Source organism: Sarcophilus harrisii, chromosome 1 (assembly GCF_902635505.1).
Source record: "Sarcophilus harrisii chromosome 1, mSarHar1.11, whole genome shotgun sequence".
NCBI classification, from domain to species: domain Eukaryota; kingdom Metazoa; phylum Chordata; class Mammalia; order Dasyuromorphia; family Dasyuridae; genus Sarcophilus; species Sarcophilus harrisii.
This window is the reverse complement of record NC_045426.1, coordinates 580208373-580231655: the sequence shown is the minus strand read 5'-3', so window position 1 is coordinate 580231655 and position 23283 is coordinate 580208373. Positions and strand designations below refer to the sequence as shown.

Genomic DNA, 23283 nt, shown 5'->3' with positions numbered 1-23283 from the left:
AAATATCCGTAGCACAATTATATATATATATATATGTATATATTTATAGATATTTCTCTCTGTGTGAATTTAATTGTAGCTTTCTAGAGATGAGAAGTGGAAAGGAAGGGAAAAAATAAAGTAAAAAGTGCCCAGCAGAGAACAAAACAACCTACAAGGAAGCAAAGAAAAGCTGGGTAGCTTTGAAAACAATGTGGAGTATTTATGAAACAGGTTTTCTTGAAATGGAAATTTATTGTTTTATATTGAATCCTCCCATGTTCTGCTGTGCACATGGCCATATTTTTTATTTTTCTTTCCTCATTTCATGTTTAAGTTTAACATAGACAAAAAATTTTTATTATTTACTGTTGCCTATAGGATATATATATATATATATATATATATATATATATATATATATATATTTAAATCTCCCTAGCTAAATGCCAGGGAATTTAATGACTTCTACAATCTAACTCCTACCTACATTTCCAGCTTTATATCTTATTATTCCCTTTTACTAAGTCTATATTCTAATTAAACAAGACTATTAGTTGTTTCCTAAAATCTGTTTTCATCCTCTGGCTTCCCTGAGTTTGCTTAGAATATTTCCCATGTTTAAGATGCTTCTCAGAATCCTTGTTTTCCTTCAAGGCTTAAGACAAGTGCCACCTGTTCCATGAAATCTTAAATCTCCCTTCTTACCTCTACCAGTTAGTACTTTCTCCCTCCTCAATTTTCCCTGTGAAGCATTTTCTGTAGGTACAGATTTCTTACCATGTAGAAAATAAGCTTCTTCAGGGTAAGAATCATTTCAGTTTTGTCTTTGCATTCCTTTGCACCCCATGATGTATAGTATCATGTCTTCCATGTAGTAGACACTTCATAAATGTTCATTGAATTGAACTGAACTGAACTCCACCCCCCCTTGTTTTGGACCAAAAGCTTTTTTTTTTTTTTTTCTGCATTGAAACAAGAGAGCAATAATTTCATTTTCCAAAGGTGGAACATTATAGAAAAGAACTTTAGAATACATTTATTTCAAATGCCTTATTCAGCAAAGGAAACTGGGGGCCAGTTATTTTTTTTTTCTTTTTGTATCCTTAAGACCAAGGAGATAGTTACTAGGAGAAGTGAAACTAGAAATTTGGTTTCTTATCTCCCAATCCAATGTGATTTTCTCTGTAACTTTATGCCTTCTCTGTACTGTATTATGCAAGGGTCTAAGAAAGTATTGTTTTTCCCTGTTCTTGATGACTAGGGATCAGGAACACTGAAATAATAACAAGAATCTGAGAGGGAGCCCATGCTACAAAGATGATGGAATACTAAGGTAAGGTAAGACTATGCAGAAGGTACACCAAATATGGGCTCAAATATCAGACAATAGCTTTTAAAGTTTTATTTTTAAATACAATTTTTAGAGAGAACTCCTCTGGGATGCTAGGGAGCTTGGGAGACTGAGAATTGTGATGGTGAGTGTCTAAGGAAGTCAGTCTGTCTCAGGAATATTTAAATAGAGTCCTGAGCATTGAATATTCCAAGTCCCCAAGAAAGTATCCCTGGAGGTAGAAAGGCAGAAAAGGTCATGAAAATAGAAATCAGTTTTTGCTGGAAATGCTCATTTTTAAGCTGAGGGTTACAGGACCCTTAACTTTTCTCCCCCAGTTTGCCTTCCTTTTTTACTCCCACTTCCTGTCACTACTGTTGTGCTGAATTAAAAAGAGTTGGTCTGACTAGATATCCTTGAGCTAGGATAGGATCTTAGGGAATCTGCCTGTAGTTCATAGAGGTCAAGAGACATTCTCTGATAATCAGTCTGGACCTGAACAATGGAGTTGTGCACACAAGGCCAGAGTCAGGGGTAGGTGGCAGTGGGTTAGGGTTAGGGAACTGGAGGGGCAGTTCTCTTCACAATATTCCTCAAACTTTGCTCACTAAAGGGCAGCAGTTTCTACATTCAGAAGGAGAGTGTTCCGAGTGGTCAATGCAGATAAAACCAACTAAACACTTGTTCCCTTCCACAAAAAATGGAAACACACACAAAAAATGGCAAACATAGAAACCATTTATTTATCTAAATAATGGAGCCTTTTATGTATGTCCCACGCTAGAGTTTGTGTATCTTGTCTGTGAGTCTATCTGCACATTCTGTGGAATGGAAAAAGAATTGATATTCAATAAATAGCATGGTTTTCCTGCAGAAGAAAGGACCAGCTTCATTTGTGTATATTCAATTCTTACAAAAGGAGATAAAGAGCGATCCAGCTATTTATCTCACCTACTGTGCATAGTTCTTATTCCAGAGTCTGAGGATAGACAAGGAATACTAAAAGAATTGAACAAAAAATTGCAATTTCTGTCTCTGAGAAATTTACATCCTAGTTTCTATTCCCTGGTCCCATAGGCTATCATATGTAAGGTCCCTAAAGGGAGAGAAGGACACCATCACCAAAAGAAAGCACACCATCAGAAAGAAGCGGGGAATATTTTTCCCCATCTCATTTCTCAGTTTTAAGGACTACACCAAAATCTAGCTCCTGAGCCCAGAACTCAACCTTTGGTGAATGCCAGGTACATCTGATGTTTCTTCTCATAGATGCTAGTCATTTCCCTGTAGTATCCCCATGATATCTTCCTGTCCTTCTAATATTTTCTATCCAAATTCATATCTTGTGGGTTGTCACAAACTAGTATCTGCTCAAGAAGCCTAGAGGAAAGGATGAACTACCTCGGAAGGCAATAAGGCGATTTGCCCTTTGGTTTACATGGAGTAGCCAGAACTTTCTGTATTTTCCCAGTTGCCTAGGAAGAAGCAACAGCAGCTTGCTACTACTCCTAGACTCTCTGTCTAATGACTTGGCATCTTGGAAATGTACAGTCTTCTTTGTGGAGATAAGCCAAATCTATGTTAGAGAGATTGTGCCCAATTTGGAAGAAGCTGTTAAAAATTTGGCTAAATCCTTTACTTTTTCCCCCCTTAACCTTCCTCACCTTTCTGAAGGCTATATATCATTTCTCCCTTCCTTGGCAGTTGATTTGAGGGGAAGGACTTCTTCATTAAGGGCAGAATAAAGTCCCTAGCTGCAGTGATAAATGACAGCAAGCGTTCAAAGTCTAGTCTTTTAGAGAAACTGCCCATCAGAGACTTTGACTTTGGGCCAAGGACTTTTGGAAGAGCTGTACTTACCTCCAGTCTTCATATTTTTCTCCTCTTCCTTCCTCCCTACTACCCCCATCTCAAAAACAACAGACTTGCTGGGGAAGGTGAAAGAGTTGGTTCTTGTGGAAAGAGCCCCAGTTGAAAAATGTCTCCTTGCCTGGGGCCTAGGGACAGGCCCCAGAATCACTGCCTGTCATCATTAACAAGAATAACAATATTGCCATGGAAGAAACAACATGCTGGGTACAGACAGGACCAACGTTTGTGTATGTATGTGTGTGTCTGTATTTAGAGGGAAGGGAGACTCAGTGTCATTTTTCTTTTAGTATCTTCAGGAAAACAAAAACAAATTCTAATACATTCACATAATTCTCCAAAGCCACAAGACTATATAAAAAGAGAAAATCTGCTTCCAATAGGGGAAGAAGTTAATATCCATCCAAGAAATGGAGAGGCAATGGGTTCATTCTCTTCAGTATGGAAACATTTGGGTTGTGGCCATCACTACCATCACCACCCCTCCACCCAACCCACAAGGAAAGCACAAGAGAATTACAAGGCATACTACAGAAGAGTTGGAAAAAATGTTTTATTTTGAAATACAGTTTTTAAAGATAAATTTGACTTCTATTTTCCTTGTCCAGGTGCATTTGACAAGATACCACCAAAGAAACAAAAAAAACGAAAAAACCCAAAAACACAACTGCACAAACAAAAACCCCAGAAACAATAAAACAACCCCCCTCACAACATTATGTACAGAGCTCTAAAATGAGCTGTGAATACCTACAAGAGACTAGCATACGCTCTTTGTATAGCTGTGTAGTGGCGGTATGTGTGTGTGTGTGTGTTTCTATTATAGTTTGAGTCCGCCAGAAGAGTTATTAAGCTCATAAGCTGCAGGTGCAGCTGCAGGGGGCGAGTTGGGGTCGGTCGGGGACAGTTCAGGCCCGAGGAGGGCCTGGCTGGGGGAGGCAGGCAAGGGTGGGGAGAGGGGACCAGATGCTTGGCTTCTCTAGAAGTCCTGCCGCGGGGTGTGGGTCAGACTGTGCCTCCGCAGATCACAGTTTCGCCTGAACACTTTGCCGCACTGCTCGCAGTTGTAGGGCTTGATGTCTGTATGGGTGAGAAGGTGAGTTTTCAGATTACTTCTCTGATTAAAGGTTCTTCCACATGTGGGGCATTTGTGTGGAGATTCCTGTTCAGATGTGAAGCAAGCAAAGGATTAATCCTTCACACCACCACTGTGCCCTTCTCTTATCTGCAGTACTAACATTACACAACCATTCACAATACCTTCCCCTCCACCCCACTCCCTTCTCTACCTCCCACCCTCCAGCAGCTGAGGTGGGTTAGGGGGAGCCTGCATAGGCAGATCTGCACTACTCAGTGCTCCATCGGGGAACACACACAGGCGCCCTCCCGGTACACGCCTGACACAACTGGCAGCGTTGATAACTGTACGGGCACATCCCTGCAAATTCGAATTTATGATTTCTAACTCCTTACATGTCATCGCCGTGTCAAACACAGAAAGAAAAGGGCCAGGGGCTGAAAGGGTGGGGTTGGAGTATTCCTCTCTTCAGGGTAGCAGGGATCTAGCAGCTACTAGATAGCTCAACCACTATTGGTGGTTGATGCTAGAGGCTCTATAAGGGAAACAGTGACTGGGAGAGCCAGTGTAGACAGGACTGCTCTGTTGCTGCTTTTCCAGAAATTATTGTGCATTGCTTCCCAACCATAAATACCATCCTTAAATTCAAAGTAAGAGGGAGTTTGATGGGAAAGGGATGTGGAGAATGAATACGGCTTTTTATTTATTTTTAAACTGCTGTTAATTAAGAGGATTAAATTATGAATGGGACTTCTACGGCTGTTTCTTAGAAGCAGAAATATTTCCAATATAAAAAGAGGAAGGACAATTATTTTCCCCATTAAAAATTAGTAGAGGAAAAATATAGAACCTCTCCAGTCAATCAGAGAACAAATATGAATTCAGAGTGTAAGAGCGGGTCCTTGGCTACTTCTCGGAAAACAGACATTAGAAAACGAAATAAAAGTTTCTTAGATAAGGAAAGGCGCTTACCTGCATGTGTAAAGTTTTGTGAACCGCCAGAGTCCTAGACTGACAAAATCCTTTCCCACATTCCTGACATTTGAAGGGTTTTTCTTTGGAATGGATATACCTGCAAGTTGATATAACAATCAGTTAAACGGCTTGGGTGCACGTTGTCACCTTCCAGAAACATTTATGTCTGAGGACTTAAAGGAGAACGTAAGGAAATTGGCTTTTCTTTCTGTCTTTGAATTTTTTCTCCCCCTTGTGTAATTCTGTTTATGGTTAACCTCATGTAACAGACTTTCAAACCAGGCACAGCGCCGGCTTATCTACACTTGATCGCCCTCTCTGGTGGGTGCTTTGGAGCGAGATCTCGAAAAAATCGGGAGGAATAAGCAGTTCTCTGGTCTCTCTTTTTTTTTTTTTTAAACCAGGGAATTAAACTGGCCAAATCAGGATGTAATGCAAGGCTAAATTATCGGGGAACAGACTTCAGCAAATCCCTTAACGGCCCGGGAGGAGAGATTTTGCAACCTCCCAGCTGTGATTTGGAGAGAATCCTCATGGAATTCTGATCTCTCTTCTGGAGGACGGTGAGGGTGGGGGGAGAAGGAGGTAGGGGAAGAACCTTGAACCAGGATCAGGCCAGGGTATAGTCTATTGGGAGCTATAACAATAATAGTAGTAATGCGAGATCTGATGCAGGGGTGCAGAGGTAACTAGATTTTTCTTTCTCTCTGGCTTCATAACCCGGGAAACAAAGGTTAAATTAAACCGCGCTGCGACAGCCAGGGAGGTGTTGGGGCCCCGGTATGAAAAAATTGCCTTTGGAATGGGTGGTGAGTGGGAGAAGTGAGGAATTTAGGGATCCTGGGGCTGGCAAACAGAGATGTCTTGGAAGACCGAGGTGAGAGACTAAGGGCAAGGGAAAGGCAACTCCGGGAAAATGAGTCTCAGGCAGCTGAACATAAGAAAAGGTGCCCAAATCCCTCCATCTGGTCTGGAAACCTAGACTGAGACAGAAACAAGAGCGCCAAGGAACCTCAGAACACCTGGCTCTCCATACACTGGGATAAGGAACCTGAATTGCTTTTTCTCGACAAATAATTCTGTACTTCTTTAGGCAGGAGATATATAGATTTGGGGGTGGGGAGAGTAATTTGTAATTTCTTCAACCTTCTTTGGCTGGAGGCAAGCATACAGTCACAAGTTCTCCAGCAATAGATCCGGTCTGGCTCGGTGAAGGGGCCACTTGGATTTCAGGAACTTTCTCTGTTCTTTTCTGGGCCACTTTTCTGCCCACCCCCTAACCTACCAGAACCGGATTAGGAAGCTCACCTGTGATCCCTCAAGTGATCTTGCCTCCGGAAGGCCTTGTGGCAGATATCACAAGTGTAAGGCCGCTCGTCCGTATGGGTCCTCTCGTGAATGAGCAAGTTGTAGGATTTGGTAAAGTGCCTGCCACAGAACTTGCAGATAAACTCTTTTTTCGTTTTGGAAGGCAACCTCCCCCGAGAGGGTTTTCTGTCTGGAGTCAATTTGCTGATGCCCGAGATGGGGCTGCCCAAGCCCGGGCTCAGCTTGGTCAGGTCCATTTTGGGGGGGTCCTCCTGCGTGGCGGCCACGGCCAGGTTGGCAAAGTCAAATCGGGGCCGGTCTTTGTGTAGGGCCGGGAGGACGTGAGCAATGGCCCCCTGTTTGGGGTGAAAGAGGTGGGTGGCGAAGGGCAGGGCCGGGAAGGGGAAGCGGGCGTCCACCAGGCCCTGAGCCGCAGCCATCTCCGTGATGGTGGAACGAGTAATTTCGTGCATGTTGGGGTAGCCCAGCGTCCAGTGGTTCATGTGCATGGTCTGCACTGCGCTGAGCCCGTACAGGCCCTGCAAGTGGTCCACGGCGGCCGGAAAGGTGTTCACAGCCTGGAGGAAGGAGTAGTTGGTGAGCTGCAGCGAGGGGTGGAGAGGGATGGGTGCGGGCAGAGCCTTGCTTCCCATCTTCCGGGCTCGGTGGGCGCAGAGGATTCTGCCCCTTTCTTCCAGGACTGGGAGCTCGCGGAGATACTCGGAGGCAAATCCAAAAAAAAAGGCCGACGCCAAGGAGATAAGACCCTATAAGGGAGGGAAGGAGAGAAGGAAGAGCAGAAAGAACACATGAATGTTTATTCAGACGGGTTTGGGGCTCACGTTGGACTCAGCGCTGGGCTCAGCGCTGGCTCTAGACCTTTCTTTCCCTCGGTTCATCGTTCCTTACTAACCTCCCAGGAAGAGATCCCAGGGGAAATGTGCATAACACCGGCTCAATTACCAAGTTCGATTCCCAAACTGATTAATCTAAGAAAAACAAAAACGCCACCAAGGAAATGAGGAAGAGGGGAGTCCGGGCTACTTACTAATCCAGGGAGCCCACAAAAAGGTCGGCCCTAGTGCTGGAAAGCAAAGGAGCACCGGCTCACCGAAAAAAAGAGTCCTTACCCATCCCCTCCATCCCGGCTCCCTTCCACTAGCTAAGATTTGCAAGTCAAAACGATATTTTCCTGTCAACAAAATCTATCAAACTTTCTGAACAAGGGTGTTTGCCTTATAAGCTCTGCACCCGGATCCATCGGAGCGCGGGGTGGGTAGAATCTCTGCCACCGCGGCTGTCTCTTCTGTGGGTCTCTGGATAATCAGGCCAAGCCTAAAATCCAGTAGACCAAGGTCCTGGACCTATAGTACCTTAGGGTTTTCTTCTTCCCTTCCCCTAACTCCCACCCACCTCAGTCAATTCCTCGGACCCAAGGAGGCCACCACCGATCTCCTGCCAGACCCAGAGAACAGTGTGTGTGGCGGGTGGAGCGAAGTGTGGCAAATGCAGGAGCAACTAACTCTATAGGTTTTTCGAGTGGGTGGTAGGGTCTTTTCTCCTTCCACCCAGATCAGAGGCTTAGGACATTTCTCCTCTGATCTCGCAGCCTTAATTCTTTCTTCTCTTCACATTAACCCCATGGATCAGGGGGGAGTGCTGAAGGAAGGAAGAAGGGAAGAAGACACCTCGGCCCCAAGTTTCTGAGTTTGGCCCCCAACTTCTCCCCCTCCCCCGCCGCTGCCATCTTCCACTACTCATTTCTCCCTCCCCCACCCCAGATCCCTTCCAGATGGTCGGGTAGTAGCGGGGAAGAGAAGAGGATGGAGTAGTCTAAAAGTCTTCCGCCTTCGCCCAGATGGGACAGCCGACCTCCCAGTTTTTCCTAAGCCTTGAGGGATTCCTTCAGCTAACACTTCCTAGTTCTTCGGAAGAAACATCATTGTAAGTGGTTTAAAACTCGACCCTTGGGGAGAGTCTGACTTCTCCCCCCTCCCACTCCCGTCTTCTTTTTCCGAGTCTCCACGTCTTTTTTTTTCTGACCCCAACAGGACCAGAGAGGTCTGATCTCGAGGGAGGAAAACTAGAAGATACTTTTAGTGCATTCAAAAGGATGGAGAGTGCTTTGAACAGATTCTAAGAGAGGAGTTTTAATGTATTTATTTTGTTCCAAGCCTGGCAGCTTTAAGATCAGAAGAAGAAAGTGTCTGTCAGCTATCCAGGTATGAAATCTGCAATGATGTAGAGCTCAGAGAATTTTATTTCTCCATTTCTTCTAACTGCCACACTTCCATCTCATCCCACTCGCTATTTCTTCAGGTTTTTTAAAAGGCTAGTGAAAGACAAATAGCCTTTCAGGCTCACTCTTCCAAGGGCATCCCTCAAAGCCTTATTTGCAATTTTTGTGATATATAGTCTTCTATACCATTTGCTTTCAGCTAGGGTTTTCTAGTTCCTAAGTAAATTGCTAGCCCATGCTAAAATCAGAGATGGGGGGAGGGGAAGACAGACAGACAGACAGACAGAGAGAAAGAAAGAATGTGGTGTTATCAGCAGCTAAGATATTTTTCTCATAGAAATAGGCCTTTAAAAAAATTGACTTCCACCCATAACACTCTCCTCTTTGAGTTTCTACTCTCCTTAAGAAGCTAGGAGTCTTCTCCCATTCAGTTGCCTTTTCTTCCTCCCTCCTAATGGGGGCCTGATTTTTCATCCTTTCAATCTGTGAACAGTTACCCTTTGGCATGTATTTGAGTGCAAAGTGTGTAGGGGTGGGGGGAGAGTTAATACATAAAAAATAAAAACCCTCTCAGGGGAGGAGGATTTGGCTTCCTCATCTAGGCCCACACTTTCTCTGCCCCCTTTCCCTTCCCTGAGACAGAGATTTATTAATGAACCAGCGTCTGCCTAGTGGTATGTGAGCTGGGAGTGCAGGCAGGGAGTTAATGAGAGGTGTGTGACAGTCAGAGGATTTCACTCAGACCATTCAACCGAAACTATAAACCTCCCTTTTATAATAAACTTTCCCACCACTAATCACTCTCCATTTTTGATCAGGGACAATCCTTGAGCCCACCCCCATAGCTCTAGGAGTATTTCTCCTGCAAACAATCCTGGAAATCTATTCCTTATGGACCCAATGTTCGTTGTTTATTTATTTCTTTGTCTTTGGTCATTTAAAATTTTACACTTCAATCTCCTTAATAACTGAGGATTTCATTGCTTTTAGATTAATTGAAGTGATTTCCTCTCTCCTATTACTGAACCACAGATATTTTATCCAAAGAGAAGGAACAGAAATTGGTTATTTCAATTTATTTCCTGATTTCTTTTCTTAGAAATAAACACAGGAGGCAAAGTACAACCACCACCATATCCCAGGATTGGGGGCGAAGGGCGAGGAAGGGAAATCCAGGACCTAGGATCTCGTTTCCTAAAGCGTGAAACCAACGTCTGCCTTAAAGGTTAAATGTTAATTCTCCAGTCAAAAAAGCTAAGTGCTCAGTTCCTCCCGGCTCTCCTAAAGGCTTAGAACGCAAAAATTCCTGACCGTGTATTACAGTTAAATCTAAAAGTCGCACAGAAGGACCTGCCTTTTTCGAGTGATGTGTGTGCTCTCAACTGCATTGAAAAGACGATTTCTCCCTTTACAGGGGAATAAGTCAAATTGGATCCCTTGTGGAAAATCTTTTGGAAAACACAAAACAAAACAACTTCCAAAATATCTCCCAACATTGTAAGTGTCCTCCATAAATAGCTGGGGAGTTCGGGCTTCCAGTAATCAGCTGAGCTGCTGGATATATATGTCAAAAGATATTTTCGTTCAATGCCCAGATCTGAGGATAGTTTCGTTTTGTCCTGTCTCTTTCACGGCATTTACTACTCCCTGCCTTGGTCAAGAACACCAGTGATCAAAGCCATTTTGAAGTCTCCTCCACCTAGCTCTGGATAAGCTGTTACTTTTAATTTCACAGTTGAAGTGAAAAATTATGGAAGAGAAAAGGAAAAAAAAAAAAAAGTCCTGATAACTTCAGTGGCAAGGGGACCAGCCCTCTCGCACCAGCCTACTTTACAGGAATTTCCAGTTATGTCTAGAAGTTTTAAAAACTTCGTCCTGTGTCTGTCAACAAGTGAAATGTTTACTTATTAATTGAAGTTTCAGTGAAGCTTTCGCAACATTTGAGTAAACCCCTCTCCCCAACCACAACAAATATCTCAACGAAACAAAACAAAGCAAAAATAAAAAATAAAAAAGCTACAGTGACCAGAGGTGACTTGATGAGGAATTTGGTGTACACTAGGATCGATAATCTTAAGAATGATACACATGCAGCCCAATATTCTTCTCTAAAGAATCCGCATTCGAGATTGAAATTCAGCCTAACAGGGTTTCCCATAAATCAGATAGCTGTGGTCGAATTGCACCTGATGCGACTTTTTGTTTGAAATTTAAAACAGCTAGAATAGACTCGATGAAAAGAAAGAAAAAATTAGATGAAAGTTTGATTTTGATTTTTAAAGTCGTCCCCTCGCAAGCAGGTGGGAATCACTGCCAGCCACGCTGTAGCTCCCGCTGCCACTCCTAACCGCCTCTACTTCCCGAGGAGTTAATTAAATTAAGATGCTTTCCGCATACTCCGTGTTCTGTTACTCTTTGCTCTCACTCGCTGGCCCTGTTCCTGAGCGAGAAGAGTGACTTTCTTGTTCCTCTTAGGGTGGCAGTTACTTTAGTGGAATGGGGGGTGGGGGGGGGGGGAGAAGGAGAAAAAGCAAGCTAACTGCCTGAGATCTTTCGCATGGAGGAAGTGCCAGGAGTCTTCTGTTCTCTGAGAAACAGGTAGGCAGATTCATCCTATCTCGGGTCTTTACATTGACACTCCCCCGGCATTCCCCCTCACTCCCCCCCATCATTCTTCTGGAAACCCACTCCACGTCCTTCGACCTGGCGATTTATTGCTTATCCAGACACAACACTCTGGGTTTCTTTCTTCTTTTCCCTCACCCCCACTACGGGCACTGCAGGCATCAAGCACATGGTTGTAGATTTAATCAAGCTTTGCCTAACATCATTATTTCATCCTTAAAACATTCCTAGCCTGAAGTTTAAAAAAAAAAAAAAAGAGTGGGTATTCTGGATCAAAATCTCCACTCCGGGCTCTACTAGTGATTCTGGAAGTGTAAAGTGATTTAGGATTTCTAGTCCTGAGGTAAAAAGCATTTGGGGATTTAGGAGAAAGAGAGGGAAATAGTGGGAAGTAAAGAGCAGAAAAGGGAGAGAGAAAAGGGAAGGATGAAAGAATAAAGAGAGAGAGAGTGGGAAACAAAAAGAGGAAAAGGAGAGCACCAGAGAGAATCAGGGAGAGGGAAAGAGAGAAAGGATAGAAAAATAGAGGAAGGCGGAAAAAAAGTGATGGGAGAAAGGGCAAGAGGGAGGAGAGAAAACAGAGGGGACGGTAAACTTTGAAGAACTCAAGAGAACCTCTTATCCTTGCTCAAGTTACTAGATCAGTTTAAGAAACTACAATACCGAGATCTTGGGTACCTCATGGTTAAGATAAAATGCCCGGAAACAAATTGCAAAAACATTCTTCTCTCTCTCTCTCTCTCTCTCTCTCTCTCTCTCTCTCTCTCTCTCTCTCTCTCTCTCTCTCTCTTTCTCTGTGTGTGTGTGTGAGAGAGAGAGAGCTAGGGGTTTGGGAAAGGGGTCTCCTGGGAAGCAGACACGGTCCGGTCACTGAGTATATCTACAATTCATCGATTTTCATTTCTTTTCAAAGGGGTAACACTCCCGGGGCAATACAATGTCTGAAACAATGGCACGCTGGACAGAGAATCGGCTTTTTTATTGCCATCTCCGCCAAACCTCTTTAAGCGAGACTGTACTTTTTGAAAGAGCCGGCTGCAGCTTACTCCCAGAAACTAGAGATTTACTTACCTCGGCAGAAAGGGTCTCCCGCAGAAAGGGCCGCCCCTCCTAATGCAAAGTTCTAGCCGCGAGCCGCGCGTATCTTTGCGTTGTCATTAGATCCACAGTGGACTGGCGGAGCAGTCCGTCCGTCAGAAGTTCAGCTCAGCAAGCTCTTTCCCAGTTGAGTCCCGGGAGCCCTGGACATGATATAGACGAAGAGGAGCCGTTCCGGGGATGGCGGGTCTAGGAGGATCCTTGTCTTTGGGACTCCCGAAGCGAAAGCGTAAAACAGGAAAAAAAAAAAAAAAAAAAAAAAAAAAAAGTGCTGGTTGGCTTTGGTCACTCGGAGATCTCGCTTCAATCACGCTCCTCTTTGGAGCCTCTGAGCCTTCAACTCTTGCGAAGTTGGATGAAGTCTGAGCCTTCCCCTCCCAGGTCCATCACATTTCAGCAGTTAAGTGGCGTAGAACTCGCAGTCCCCGCCCGCTGTCCCACCCAGAGCTGCACACATTCGAATGTTCGCTGCCTGAGCGTTCCGCCCCGCCTACCCCCCGAACGTTCTGGGGTTGTCAAGTTCGGAGTCCGCCTCCAGCTCCTCCTCCTCCTCCCTTTTCTCGCTAATGGTCCGCTCTGTTTACTTGTGTTTGGATAGCAACTGCATCTTAAAGGCACAGGTCTTCTTGACGTTTTCCTTGTTACTTTACCTAAGGTGACTCGGTTAAAAAAAAAACAACACAACCTTTATGCTCCCCCCCGCCCCCCCCCCGCCCTCCTCCTTTTTTTGTGTCATTAACTCCTTTGTAAGAAATTCAATAACTGCTTCCGTACCACGCCAATGACCCTACATAGCACTAAAAAGGGCACGGGGCAGTAGTTCCAACGTAGGGCTTAAGTCTGCTTTATTTTCAGTTCTTAACACAGTCAACAGAAGCCTCTTTGGATAGCTGTGATATACAGATGGTGGAAATTGATTCTGGTCATTTAAATGATTGTAATCAAACCTTCTAACAATGCCTTTCCCGCCTTCCACTACTACTCCCCCACCTCCCCAATTTAAAATATAACATAGTACATTAATGTTGCCAATTTTATAGACGTCTGCAGTTAAATGTTCTGTTTTCGGCTACTGTTTTCCCCCCAAACATTACTTTTTCGTGGATGTTTGGTACAGTTCTATAGTTATGAAATTATGTTTAGAATGTGGCATTAAATTTCCCCCCCACATTTACAGCTGCACTTCCCACCTTCAGAGGACATTTCTCAATCAGCAATCACTTGGTCAGAAATAAAGGGGAATCTACAATCGCCCCCACAAACTACAAAGCATAGCAGAAACCCCATGGTTTTGGGAGAAACACTTAAAAAGTTTATTTCGTAAACGCCTTCACCTCCCTACCGGGCCGAGCATGGATTTCATTTGTCCGCTGCAGTCGTCAGTAACTGAATCGAATTCAAGATGTAATGATAAATTCGAAAAATTTTTTCCTTCTCCCCAGAGGTTTTTGGCTCTTTTAGAATAGTTACTGTATATAACTTAGGAGGCTTTGGTGTTGGGTTTGATAATGACCAAGCTAGTGTTTTTGTGCCTTTTTTTTTTTTTTTGGATTGACAGCATCAATGAGAAGATAATGGAGCAAAAACATTGTCTGAAATGACCCTAATGAGGAGAAGTTGCTTTTTGGCTGATTCTATTATTACAGCCAAGAGTTGAATGATTCCCCCAACTCACCCACCAAAAAAGTTGATTTTAAATGAGCTATGCAGAACAACACTGAAAAATAATCTGAATCGTGTTACTGGCCGTGGAAATGCAAGCACGACCGGCAGGAGTAGACGCTTGGAAAGGTCAAGGCTCTGGTGGAGGGTCAAGCAAAATCTTTTTTTCCTTTCCAGATTTGTATAAGATAAACTATCTCTTACTTTGGCCAAAGGGGAGAAAAGTTTTCGTTTCTTTTGGAAGGGATAGCAGATCATTTCCCTTTTCCATGTTATATTCGATGTGATAATAAATGATCTTGGAACAGAGAATAGAACTTTTGCTAATTCTGTATTTAGTGCTACATATAAAAGACGTATTGAATTGCTACCATACATACCATTTCTGCTGAAGCAACTTGGGAGAGGAAGGATGCTTGTAGGCTGAGGGTTTTCGAGAGAAAAAATACTTCCAAATGTTGAGTTAAATAAGATACTTTCTTTTCAGTGCCGTGAGGAGATCATTATGCCTCGCTCCATTTGCCTCTTTTTTTTTTTTTTTTTTTTAACGGCAACTTCTTTCAGATGCTCTTCCTCCCAATCCCCACTGTCTCTGCCCACCGAATGACCGGCAATTATCCATCCCTAAGAATATGTCTGGATCATCCAGTCATTTCTCTCCGTAGTAAGGTAAAATTCAAAGTATTTTATATTTTTCTAGGGGTATATGGGTGTCGATGTTTGTTCCCCATGCGAGTTTCTCCCACTGTAATGACAGGACTGAGAATCTTCCTAGGAGATGAGCTTTCTCTCCGAAAGCAAACTGAACATGGGATGCCTTATTTAACCGAATTAAACCTTGCCAGAAATTAAGCTCCCCTTCCCCTTCATCTCGTCGCTCTCATAATTGATTGCTGCGACCAGAAAGATAGGAGAAAACTCTTCCTCCGAAGTGGACATAGGCGGCCCGGAGTTGTCTGTACATTCCTTGCTCGAAGACTTTTAGGTGCAGGTGTTTGAGATAAGTCTAGAAGATGTGGGAAGAACTGAGGAGCGCTCTGAACCAACAACCATTATGGAAGATCTCTGCTCTTTCCCAGCCCCTTACTAGGCTATCCCTTGAAATCTACACTGTAGTTCAATTTTACAATACGAGTTGTTGCCGGAGAGTGATTTTGGGTGCTTGGGGGCGGGGGGGGGGGGGGAGGAGACCCACACATACAAGCACGTTCACACACTTCAACATACATACATACACAAACAGCAGTCAAGTCCATCCAGTGTTCTCCTAGCCGCACCTTACACATACACATTCAAGGATGTATGGTGCATGGGACTGTCAGCATGGTGCAGAAAAGCATCTGGAACCTCTGGGTGGGTGGCAGGGAGCCCTGGGGGTGCAGAAAGAGGGAGGTCTGACAGGCTCAGATACCCTTAATGATCCTTTAGTTCAGGCAGCTGAGAACTGAACCCCTTCCCTCCCTCGTTTCCTTTTCACTACTCCTGGTCTTTGGGGAACATCGAAATGCAAGTCAGCCTGACACTTCCGCCGAGGGGGTTTATCTGCTGTCCTCGCCAGCTTTAGGTTTTCGACACCAAGGACACTTCCAAAGAAATTACGAACAGGAAAGAAAAAAAAAAGGGGGGGGGGGACGGTTGAGGCTTTAAGCCCTCAAAGCTCCATCAAGGTGAGGGAGGAAGGAAACGGGGAAGGGTAAAGAGGGGAGAGCGGCCTCGGTGCAAGGGACCATATGCAGGCTCCCTTCCCCTGGGGCCCACCCAGACTGCTACTCCTGCAGGTCTAAGCACCGATCGGGTGTCAGGCTGCGGGGCCTCCCCCTCTCACAGTGCAGAAATTGTTTTTTGTCTTGAAAATTACCACCCAAATAAATCATGAAAATTCCACCTGTCTCCAGGGATTCAGGGATTTCTGCCCTTCGCCTCTCAACTTTGGCCCTTTTGTCTCCAGCCTTTTTCCCACCCCAGCTCCGGCTTTGAGTTTTCTTGGAAAACACCATGCTTGTGTTCACGGCTTTATTTTTGAGCTCCAAGTGTGGCCTTGGGGGGGCTGTTCTTCACCCCTCCAAACGCCCTCTCCCCCCATTTGAACTAACCCAGTTTGAGGAGAGGTACAGTACGAGGAAAGATGAGGGGGTTGGTACACGGAGTGGAAGGCAGCGAAGTTCGGGGTAAGACTCTCAGATTTCAAATAGGGGTACCCTGGGGATGAAGTTGGGAGAGAAATTAAGAGCCAATTTATCCGCCAGGGATGGGGCGAAAGAGTGGACACTAGAGCTAGGGTTAGGGTAAAGCGGGACTGACTGTTCGACCCCGAGACTCAGCGGGCGGGCTGGCGGGTGGAAGAGCTGCAGCTCCCCCTGGAGGCCCAGACCCGGCACAGCATGCGGCTTGGCGCGTCTCCCTGGCTCTCCGCTGCCGGACGCGAAACCACCAGCAAACGAGCTTCTTTTGGTTTGGCGTTCGCGAGTTCGCGGAGCAGTGTATGCAGGCGCTCTGTGTGTGCGCGTGTGCAGGGGTGTGCATTTTTGAAATACGCGTATTTTCATCCCCTCTCCCTGGCCTCTTTCCCCTTGCCCATCTCATCCCGGCTAGGTAGGAGCCCAAGGCTCGGATCTCCTTTTGAATGTGTCCTGCTTTTCAAACTCTCTCCGCAGCCGGAGACCCCTTGTCTACAAAGCTCTTGGACTAGCAGGCTTTCCCTTCCTCCACTGATTTCCTGGGCGAAAGAGGAGCCTTCACCTAGACTCTCTGGACGAACCCCAGGTGCCTCCAAACTATTCGAGCTCGTTCAGTTCGGAGCTCGGGAAGCCGAGTGGTAGTCGCAGTCCTGCAGAAGTCCGGCATCAACCGACACCTGCGCTGCAGGAACGAGAAGGTCATATTTAGAAAAGGACCAGAGCAGCCCCTCCGCCTCGCAAAGCCCTATCCTGCTCTCCATTTCAGTTGAGGACACAGCTGCATAAATGCAGGGTTATTAGCGCACAGTTGCGGACGCCTAGGAGCCGATACTCAGAGCTAGTGTTCCGGCCTTGAACCGACCCAGGATGGTAAATGAAGACACTAGCTTCGCCCAGGCTTTAGAGATAGAGAGTGATGATGGCTGGCTGCCTAAAGATTACTCCCCTTTGGGCTTCAGTTTTTCTTGGTGTTTTCCATCTCCTAGTTTAGGCCCTCATAGGAACAGGAGCTAAAATTCCCGTCTCTCCAAACATTCCTCCAACCTCGGCCTCCCCAATCTTCCCTAATTCCTTAAAGAAATTCGTTTTTACCTCTTTCGAGCTCAGATCCATCTCTTCCATGTTCAGTTTCTCTGGGATGGGTAAAGAGAATGTTTCGAAGATTTCTTACCCCTTCCTTCGCTCATCTCTCTTTTCATCACCTCGGCTTCTTCTTTTCTGCTTTCCTAAACCCCTTAACCCTAATTCTGTCTCTTTCTTATCTAGGAGGCTTCGCTGCAAGGAACATAGGGAGATGATTGCTTCTGGAAGAACTGGTTGGGGGGTTCCTGGGGAAAAGATTAAGGTGTAAAGACCAGTCGGTGGGCCCTATGTGAGCATTAGCTTCCACGAGACAGTTTCTGTCGTGAATTAGTGGGTTCTTTCGCTGGAGGGGAAGGAGAGACTCATCCTATGAAAAATAGGGAGGAGCGAGCCAGGTTTAAATTTTTCGGGGGGTACTGAAGCCTGAGCAGCAGTAGAAGTCCAAAGTGACTTAAAAGCAACCTCCAGGTTAAGAACTTCGGCCATTGGGACCAGCTGGAAATCGACTGGAGGGAGCGTCCTGGTCAGCACACTCAGGGGCCTCCCTGTTTACTCGTGATAGAACTTCGGGGGGCTTGGCGGTCACCCAGGTCACTGCTTGTGTCCTCTTGGCTTGGGAGTAGCCTCGCGACCCCGGCACTGCGGGTCAGCAACGGCTGCAGCTGCCTGGCAGCGAATGAACTAACGAACGGCCCCCAAGGGTGGAGAGAGGTGGCAAGTGGGCTGAGGGTGGGGTGCTGAGCTGAGGAGCAGCTCCTCGGACTTATTTCCTCTGCTCTGCGCCCGGCAGCTCGTGTGAGGGTGTGGGGTGCGTGCATACATAGGCAGCAAGCCTCTGTCCTCAGATACACTCAGACACACATCAATACACCAACACACATGTGCACAGTTTGTACACACGTGCCCCCGCGCAAGCCCTGAGGAAAACTTTCTGGCTCTTAATCAAGTCCAAGAGGAGGAGAGCTGCCTCATATGTTCACCAAGAGAGAAACAGCTTCGATTTCATGGTGACTTCCTTCTTTTTCCTTTCTGGAGCCTGATTTTGTGAAGAGAAAAAAGCCCCAGAGAGGGGAAAAAAGGAACAAAGACTTCAAGCTAACACAATTGGGAAAAGAAATGAGCGATTCTCCCTCTTTACGCTTCCCCAGTACACGGTGCCAGGAGTGGAGAGATACTTTCCCTATGCACACACACACACACACACACACACACACACACAGCCTTCCCTGATAATACTTTAAAACAATTGCACTAACCAAGATCTCTCAAATGAGGGAGAAAATACTGGTGGAAGAAAAGTTTTACTCAGCATCCTGTGAGTAAGGTTTTGGGTCAGATGGAAGGGGAGGGGAGCGGTTTATAAAGAAAAATAGATAAATAAGACAATGTCTGCACTACTAAAACATGTACATTGATAGAACATATAAGACAAAGCAGGGCACTGTGCTAAGAACACTAGCAGGAACACAAGCACAGTTCTCGGGGTATGATCACTTCATCATTAGTTCAATGAGATTGTTTGTACTGCATACACACATACATACTCCACCACCACAAACACCATCATCTCCAATCATCTTCACTACAACCTCTTACCATATTTCTCCACCCCCTCCCTTCCAAACTGTAGTTAAATTTAGGTCTACCAATTCTTGGTGAATGCTCTTAAAAGCCCCGTTCATCCTCTGATTTGCTCTTCCTTCCGTATGTGATGGAAGCCTGCCCCAGTGTGAACACCCCCTCTCGCCTCCCAACCTCAATCCCAATAATGTAACTCGGAGTTCTCTAGATAGGACCTGGGGACTCTTCCTCTCCCTCTTAATTCCTTTGACTGGCTACTGGTTGCTACTTCAGATCCATTCGACCCTAATTCAGCTAAACCTCCATTCTGCCTCTCTCCTCCTTTTGCTACCCCCACCCCTTTCAACAACCTTTTTTACTCAACTCCTTTGGTCCTGGGGATGGTACTGGGGAGGGGGGAGGAGGCGGTGATGGTGTAAGGAAATGGGGAGGTTGAAGGATTCTCCCTCCGGCTAAAAGAGCGGTGTAAATCTCTCGTCTTCCCTCCCTCAGTGTCTCCAGAGCCTCGTCTTGAAGAAACCTTTTGTCAGTTTGGAACAGCGGGATTTTGTTTTAAAATTATTATTTCAACTCTGGATTTGATTTAGCGAAATTGCCGTGTTAGGAACTGATACTTCCCGCCTCTCCTCCTCTCTGTCTCTTCTCTCCTCAGATTCACTCATTTCATCCTAGTCCTCTGGCTTTTGGGTTGCTCTATATGGGCGTGGGAGTGGGTGTCCTCAGTAGGGACTGCCAGACCTTGCTAAGCCGGCTTGAAAACGGCAACCTTTGGCTCTTCCGAGTGGAAGCCTCTTCCACTTCCAAGTCTTCAAGACTAGAGGAGTAGCTCACTAAACTGGAGGTCTTGAGGTCCGTTAAGTAGCCGACCTTGGCTGTGGAGACTGCTGCTGCACTAAGCGGCCTCGGTTATTCCAGACTGGAATCATTGCCTTCGGGGCTCCAGGTGAGAAGTACAAGTTCCACTAATAGCTTCCCGCCTCCTCCCCCCACCCCCCAATCTTTGAGTCGCTGCACCCCTTAACCCTGCCCTGCCTTAAGGCTTCATTTCGCCTCACGTTTCCATCCTTCAATTCGCATCTGTTTGCCTAGAAAATAGGCACGAAACAAAGTGTCTTCTTTAGCCCAGAGGCTAAAGCACTATCGGGGATCTAATCGCTCGCACCAAAGGGATTTCAACTTCCCTTTTACACATGTTTTCGTTTAAGACCTTGGATCGAACTGGAGATTGGAGGTTGGGGATTTTGGGGAGGAAGGTCTCTGGGGAGGGAGACGGAGAAGGTGATGTGTTCCCAATTCTGTTGGATGTACTCATCCTAGGGTCATTGGGACAATCGAGCTAGCTGGCTGTGAGGAATATGAAGCGTCTCCAATAGGCCGGCGGTTCGGAATTCCACATAGTAAACCTTTAATAAATGTTTATTCTTGCTAAGACATATTTGACACTGATGAGGAATGAAATGAGCATAACAACGACCACAATAATGTTAAAAGAAAACAAAAAAAGTCAGAACTCATGTCGATGAAATAATCATTATTGACTATGGGACTTTAGAGGTATCCTACTGTTGTAGGATGATATTTATTAAGCATTTACTATGTGCCAGACATATACCGTCGAATATAGCTAATGCATCAGATTTTTTTTTTGCTTAACGGTTGTTTGTTATAAGTAAGGATTTGGGGGGCAGAGCTCAGTTATTGGAAAGTGACAACGATGGGTATTTTTTTTTAAAGCACCAGCTGAACATTTTGAAATGTTCAATTTATCTGACAGAGAATTAATAATACACTCAATATAAGGAAAACCATTGAAGGTTGAGTGTTGTGCACTCACCTAAATTCTTCAAAAGGTTCATTTATTCTTTACTCAGAAACTTTTATTAAGTGCAAAATCTACCATTTACATAGCCATTTAAAGTTTGTAAAGTGCTTTTTCATATGTTGTCTCCTTTGATCCTTATCACAACCCTGTGAGGTCATTGCTGCTCTTATACCCAGCTTGTAGATGAAGAAACTGAGGATGAGATAGGTAACACAGTTGGGTCAGTTAACACAGCTAACTGGCTAGGGCCATATTTGAACTCAGCTCTTCCTGACTCCAAGTCCAACATCATATCCACTGCACCACCTATGTGCCTAAGCTTTGGAAGATATACAGTGTTCTAAAAATACCTGAACACCTGCTTTCATAGAATTAAGTCTAGTAGGTGACTACTAGGCAAGTCAGCCAAGCTGAAGCTGCAAGGGTACCCTGAGGGAGTGAGTGGACCATTGATTTGTTTCCAGCCAGTACTGGGGAGACCAGAAATTCAATTTTGCAGAAAAGTGAAACTTTAACTATTTTCAGAGGACCTTTTTTTTTTTTTTTTTAATGGAGATGTTCAACACGTGTAACACCTAACAGACCCTCATTCTTTTTGAATAATGATTACACTTCTGAACAGACTGGCCAGGCTGGTGTAATGGAATAGACAATGGATAGGGCTTCAAGAGAAGTAGCTTCTGCTCTTGACTAGTTAGCATGTGACTTTGGGCAAGCTGTTTCACTTCCCTGGGACTTCTTGGGGTGTTGGTCAGAATGATCTCTAAGGTCTCTTCCAGTTCTAGCACTTTATGATCTGTAATTCAAATATTTATCTTTCCAGTACAGATAATTAATTTGACATAGTAAGTAGCATTAAAGTTAGGCTGTGGATTATTTAAAAGATAGACTCTAACATTTAGAACCACAATTTTCAGTGGGGAAAAATATACCTCCTTGTTCACCTATGAACTTTCTACAGAAGATGAACACTCTATCTCTGAACCGAATCCTAATATGTGAGTCTCTAAAAATGTCATTCATTCACTTAACAAATATTTATTGATTGCCATATATGTGTATATATAGATACAGAAACATATGTACATGTTCTTGAATCTTGGCAAAAATACTGGAATGACTTACCATTTCCTTTTCCAGCATATTTTACAGATGAGAAACTGAGGCATGTAGGGTTAAGTGACTTGTCCAGGATCACAAAATTATAAAGTGTCTGAGGCCAGATTTGAACTCAGGAAAATCAGTCTGCCTGTTATACCACTAGACTAAGTAACTAGTAACTGTTAGTATTATTTTAATATCTTTCGAAGGAAACTCTTCCTTTTGAAAGATATTACATCTGTATGCATTTACTTTCTAATCTTGTAGGCAATCCAGAATTCTCATTACTATAAAAAATGGGCACAAGAAGACTCTGAAGCTTTACCTAATGCCTCTAGTATAATTTAACAGACCAGAACAGGAAGATCTGGGCTCAAATGCCTGGTCAGATGCTATCTGTGTGAACGTAGGCAGATCATTTAATCTCGCTGAACCTCAGTTTCATATGTGAAAAAATGGGAATAAGAGTACCCACCATGTAAGAATCAAATCTAGATAGTACATTTATACTCCTTTATAAACCTTCAAGCACTATACAAATATGTTGTTGTACCTTCCCTTCTGCCTTAAGAAATTATTTTGAATATTTTTCTAATTACTTATTTGCATATATATACATTTATATTATCTCCTTTTACAAGAATATAAGTTCCTTGAAGGTAGAAGATGTCTCATTTTTGTTTCCCTAATGCCTACAGTACAGTGTCTATTAAATAGTTGGTATTTAATAGATATTTGTTGAATGTGGGTTAATAATAATAATAAAGAAAACCTGACCTTCTTTAAATTCCGAGTAGATTTGCACTTAATGGGAATTCTTTAGTTATTGAAGTCTCAACTTATTTTTTTTTTTTAAGAAAAAAAGTTTTTTCAAGTAGAAGAGAGAAAAATGGTGTTTGAGCCAGTTCATTTATTGGAAAGTAAATGCCAGGATAGAGCTTACATTTTCACTTTCTGTTTGGAATATGCTACTATCGTAACAACATTTTACACAAATTCTTCTCCTATGAAGCCAAGTGATAATTTGCAGATGGAGTCTCATTGCCTGATGACCTATGGTATTAGTGCCATAATGAGATTATCCCTCACTCAACCCAGTTCTCATTTTTGGCTGTAGGAAGCAAGGGTGGGGTGGAAGAAGAGAGGGAGGGAGAAGAAATAGAGAGAAGGGAAGAGGGATGCCCCTTGGAGTTAGGGGGAAAAGACACTTTTCCTGGCATTTTGTCAGAGGGGAAAGAGCCAAGGGAGTGAGTAGAAGATAACAGGATTTAACCAGTCTGAAATAAAGGATCTTAAAGGGCTTTCCTGCTTGGTTTATGACAATCCTTTTTAGAATTTAAGGTCAGAGGATTA

At 44.4% G+C, this 23283-nt stretch overlaps 1 protein-coding gene across 2 annotated transcripts; it reads right to left on the bottom strand.

Moving 5' to 3' along the window:
• Positions 1–3719: 3719 nt before the first annotated feature.
• Positions 3720–12982, bottom strand: OSR2 (odd-skipped related transciption factor 2). 2 transcript variants are annotated; one of them, XM_031947037.1, is made up of 4 exons: positions 12478–12982; positions 6543–7309; positions 5232–5331; positions 3720–4343 (listed from the first exon to the last, which is right to left on the bottom strand). In XM_031947037.1, exons 2-4 carry the CDS (start codon positions 7193–7195, stop codon positions 4161–4163), a joined length of 936 nt encoding a protein of 311 aa, XP_031802897.1. In that variant the 5' UTR covers positions 7196–7309; positions 12478–12982; the 3' UTR covers positions 3720–4160. The 2 variants fall into 2 exon arrangements, with proteins under 2 accessions (XP_031802897.1, XP_031802898.1); XM_031947038.1 differs by having other exon boundaries at positions 3720–4261.
• Positions 12983–23283: the final 10301 nt, after the last annotated feature.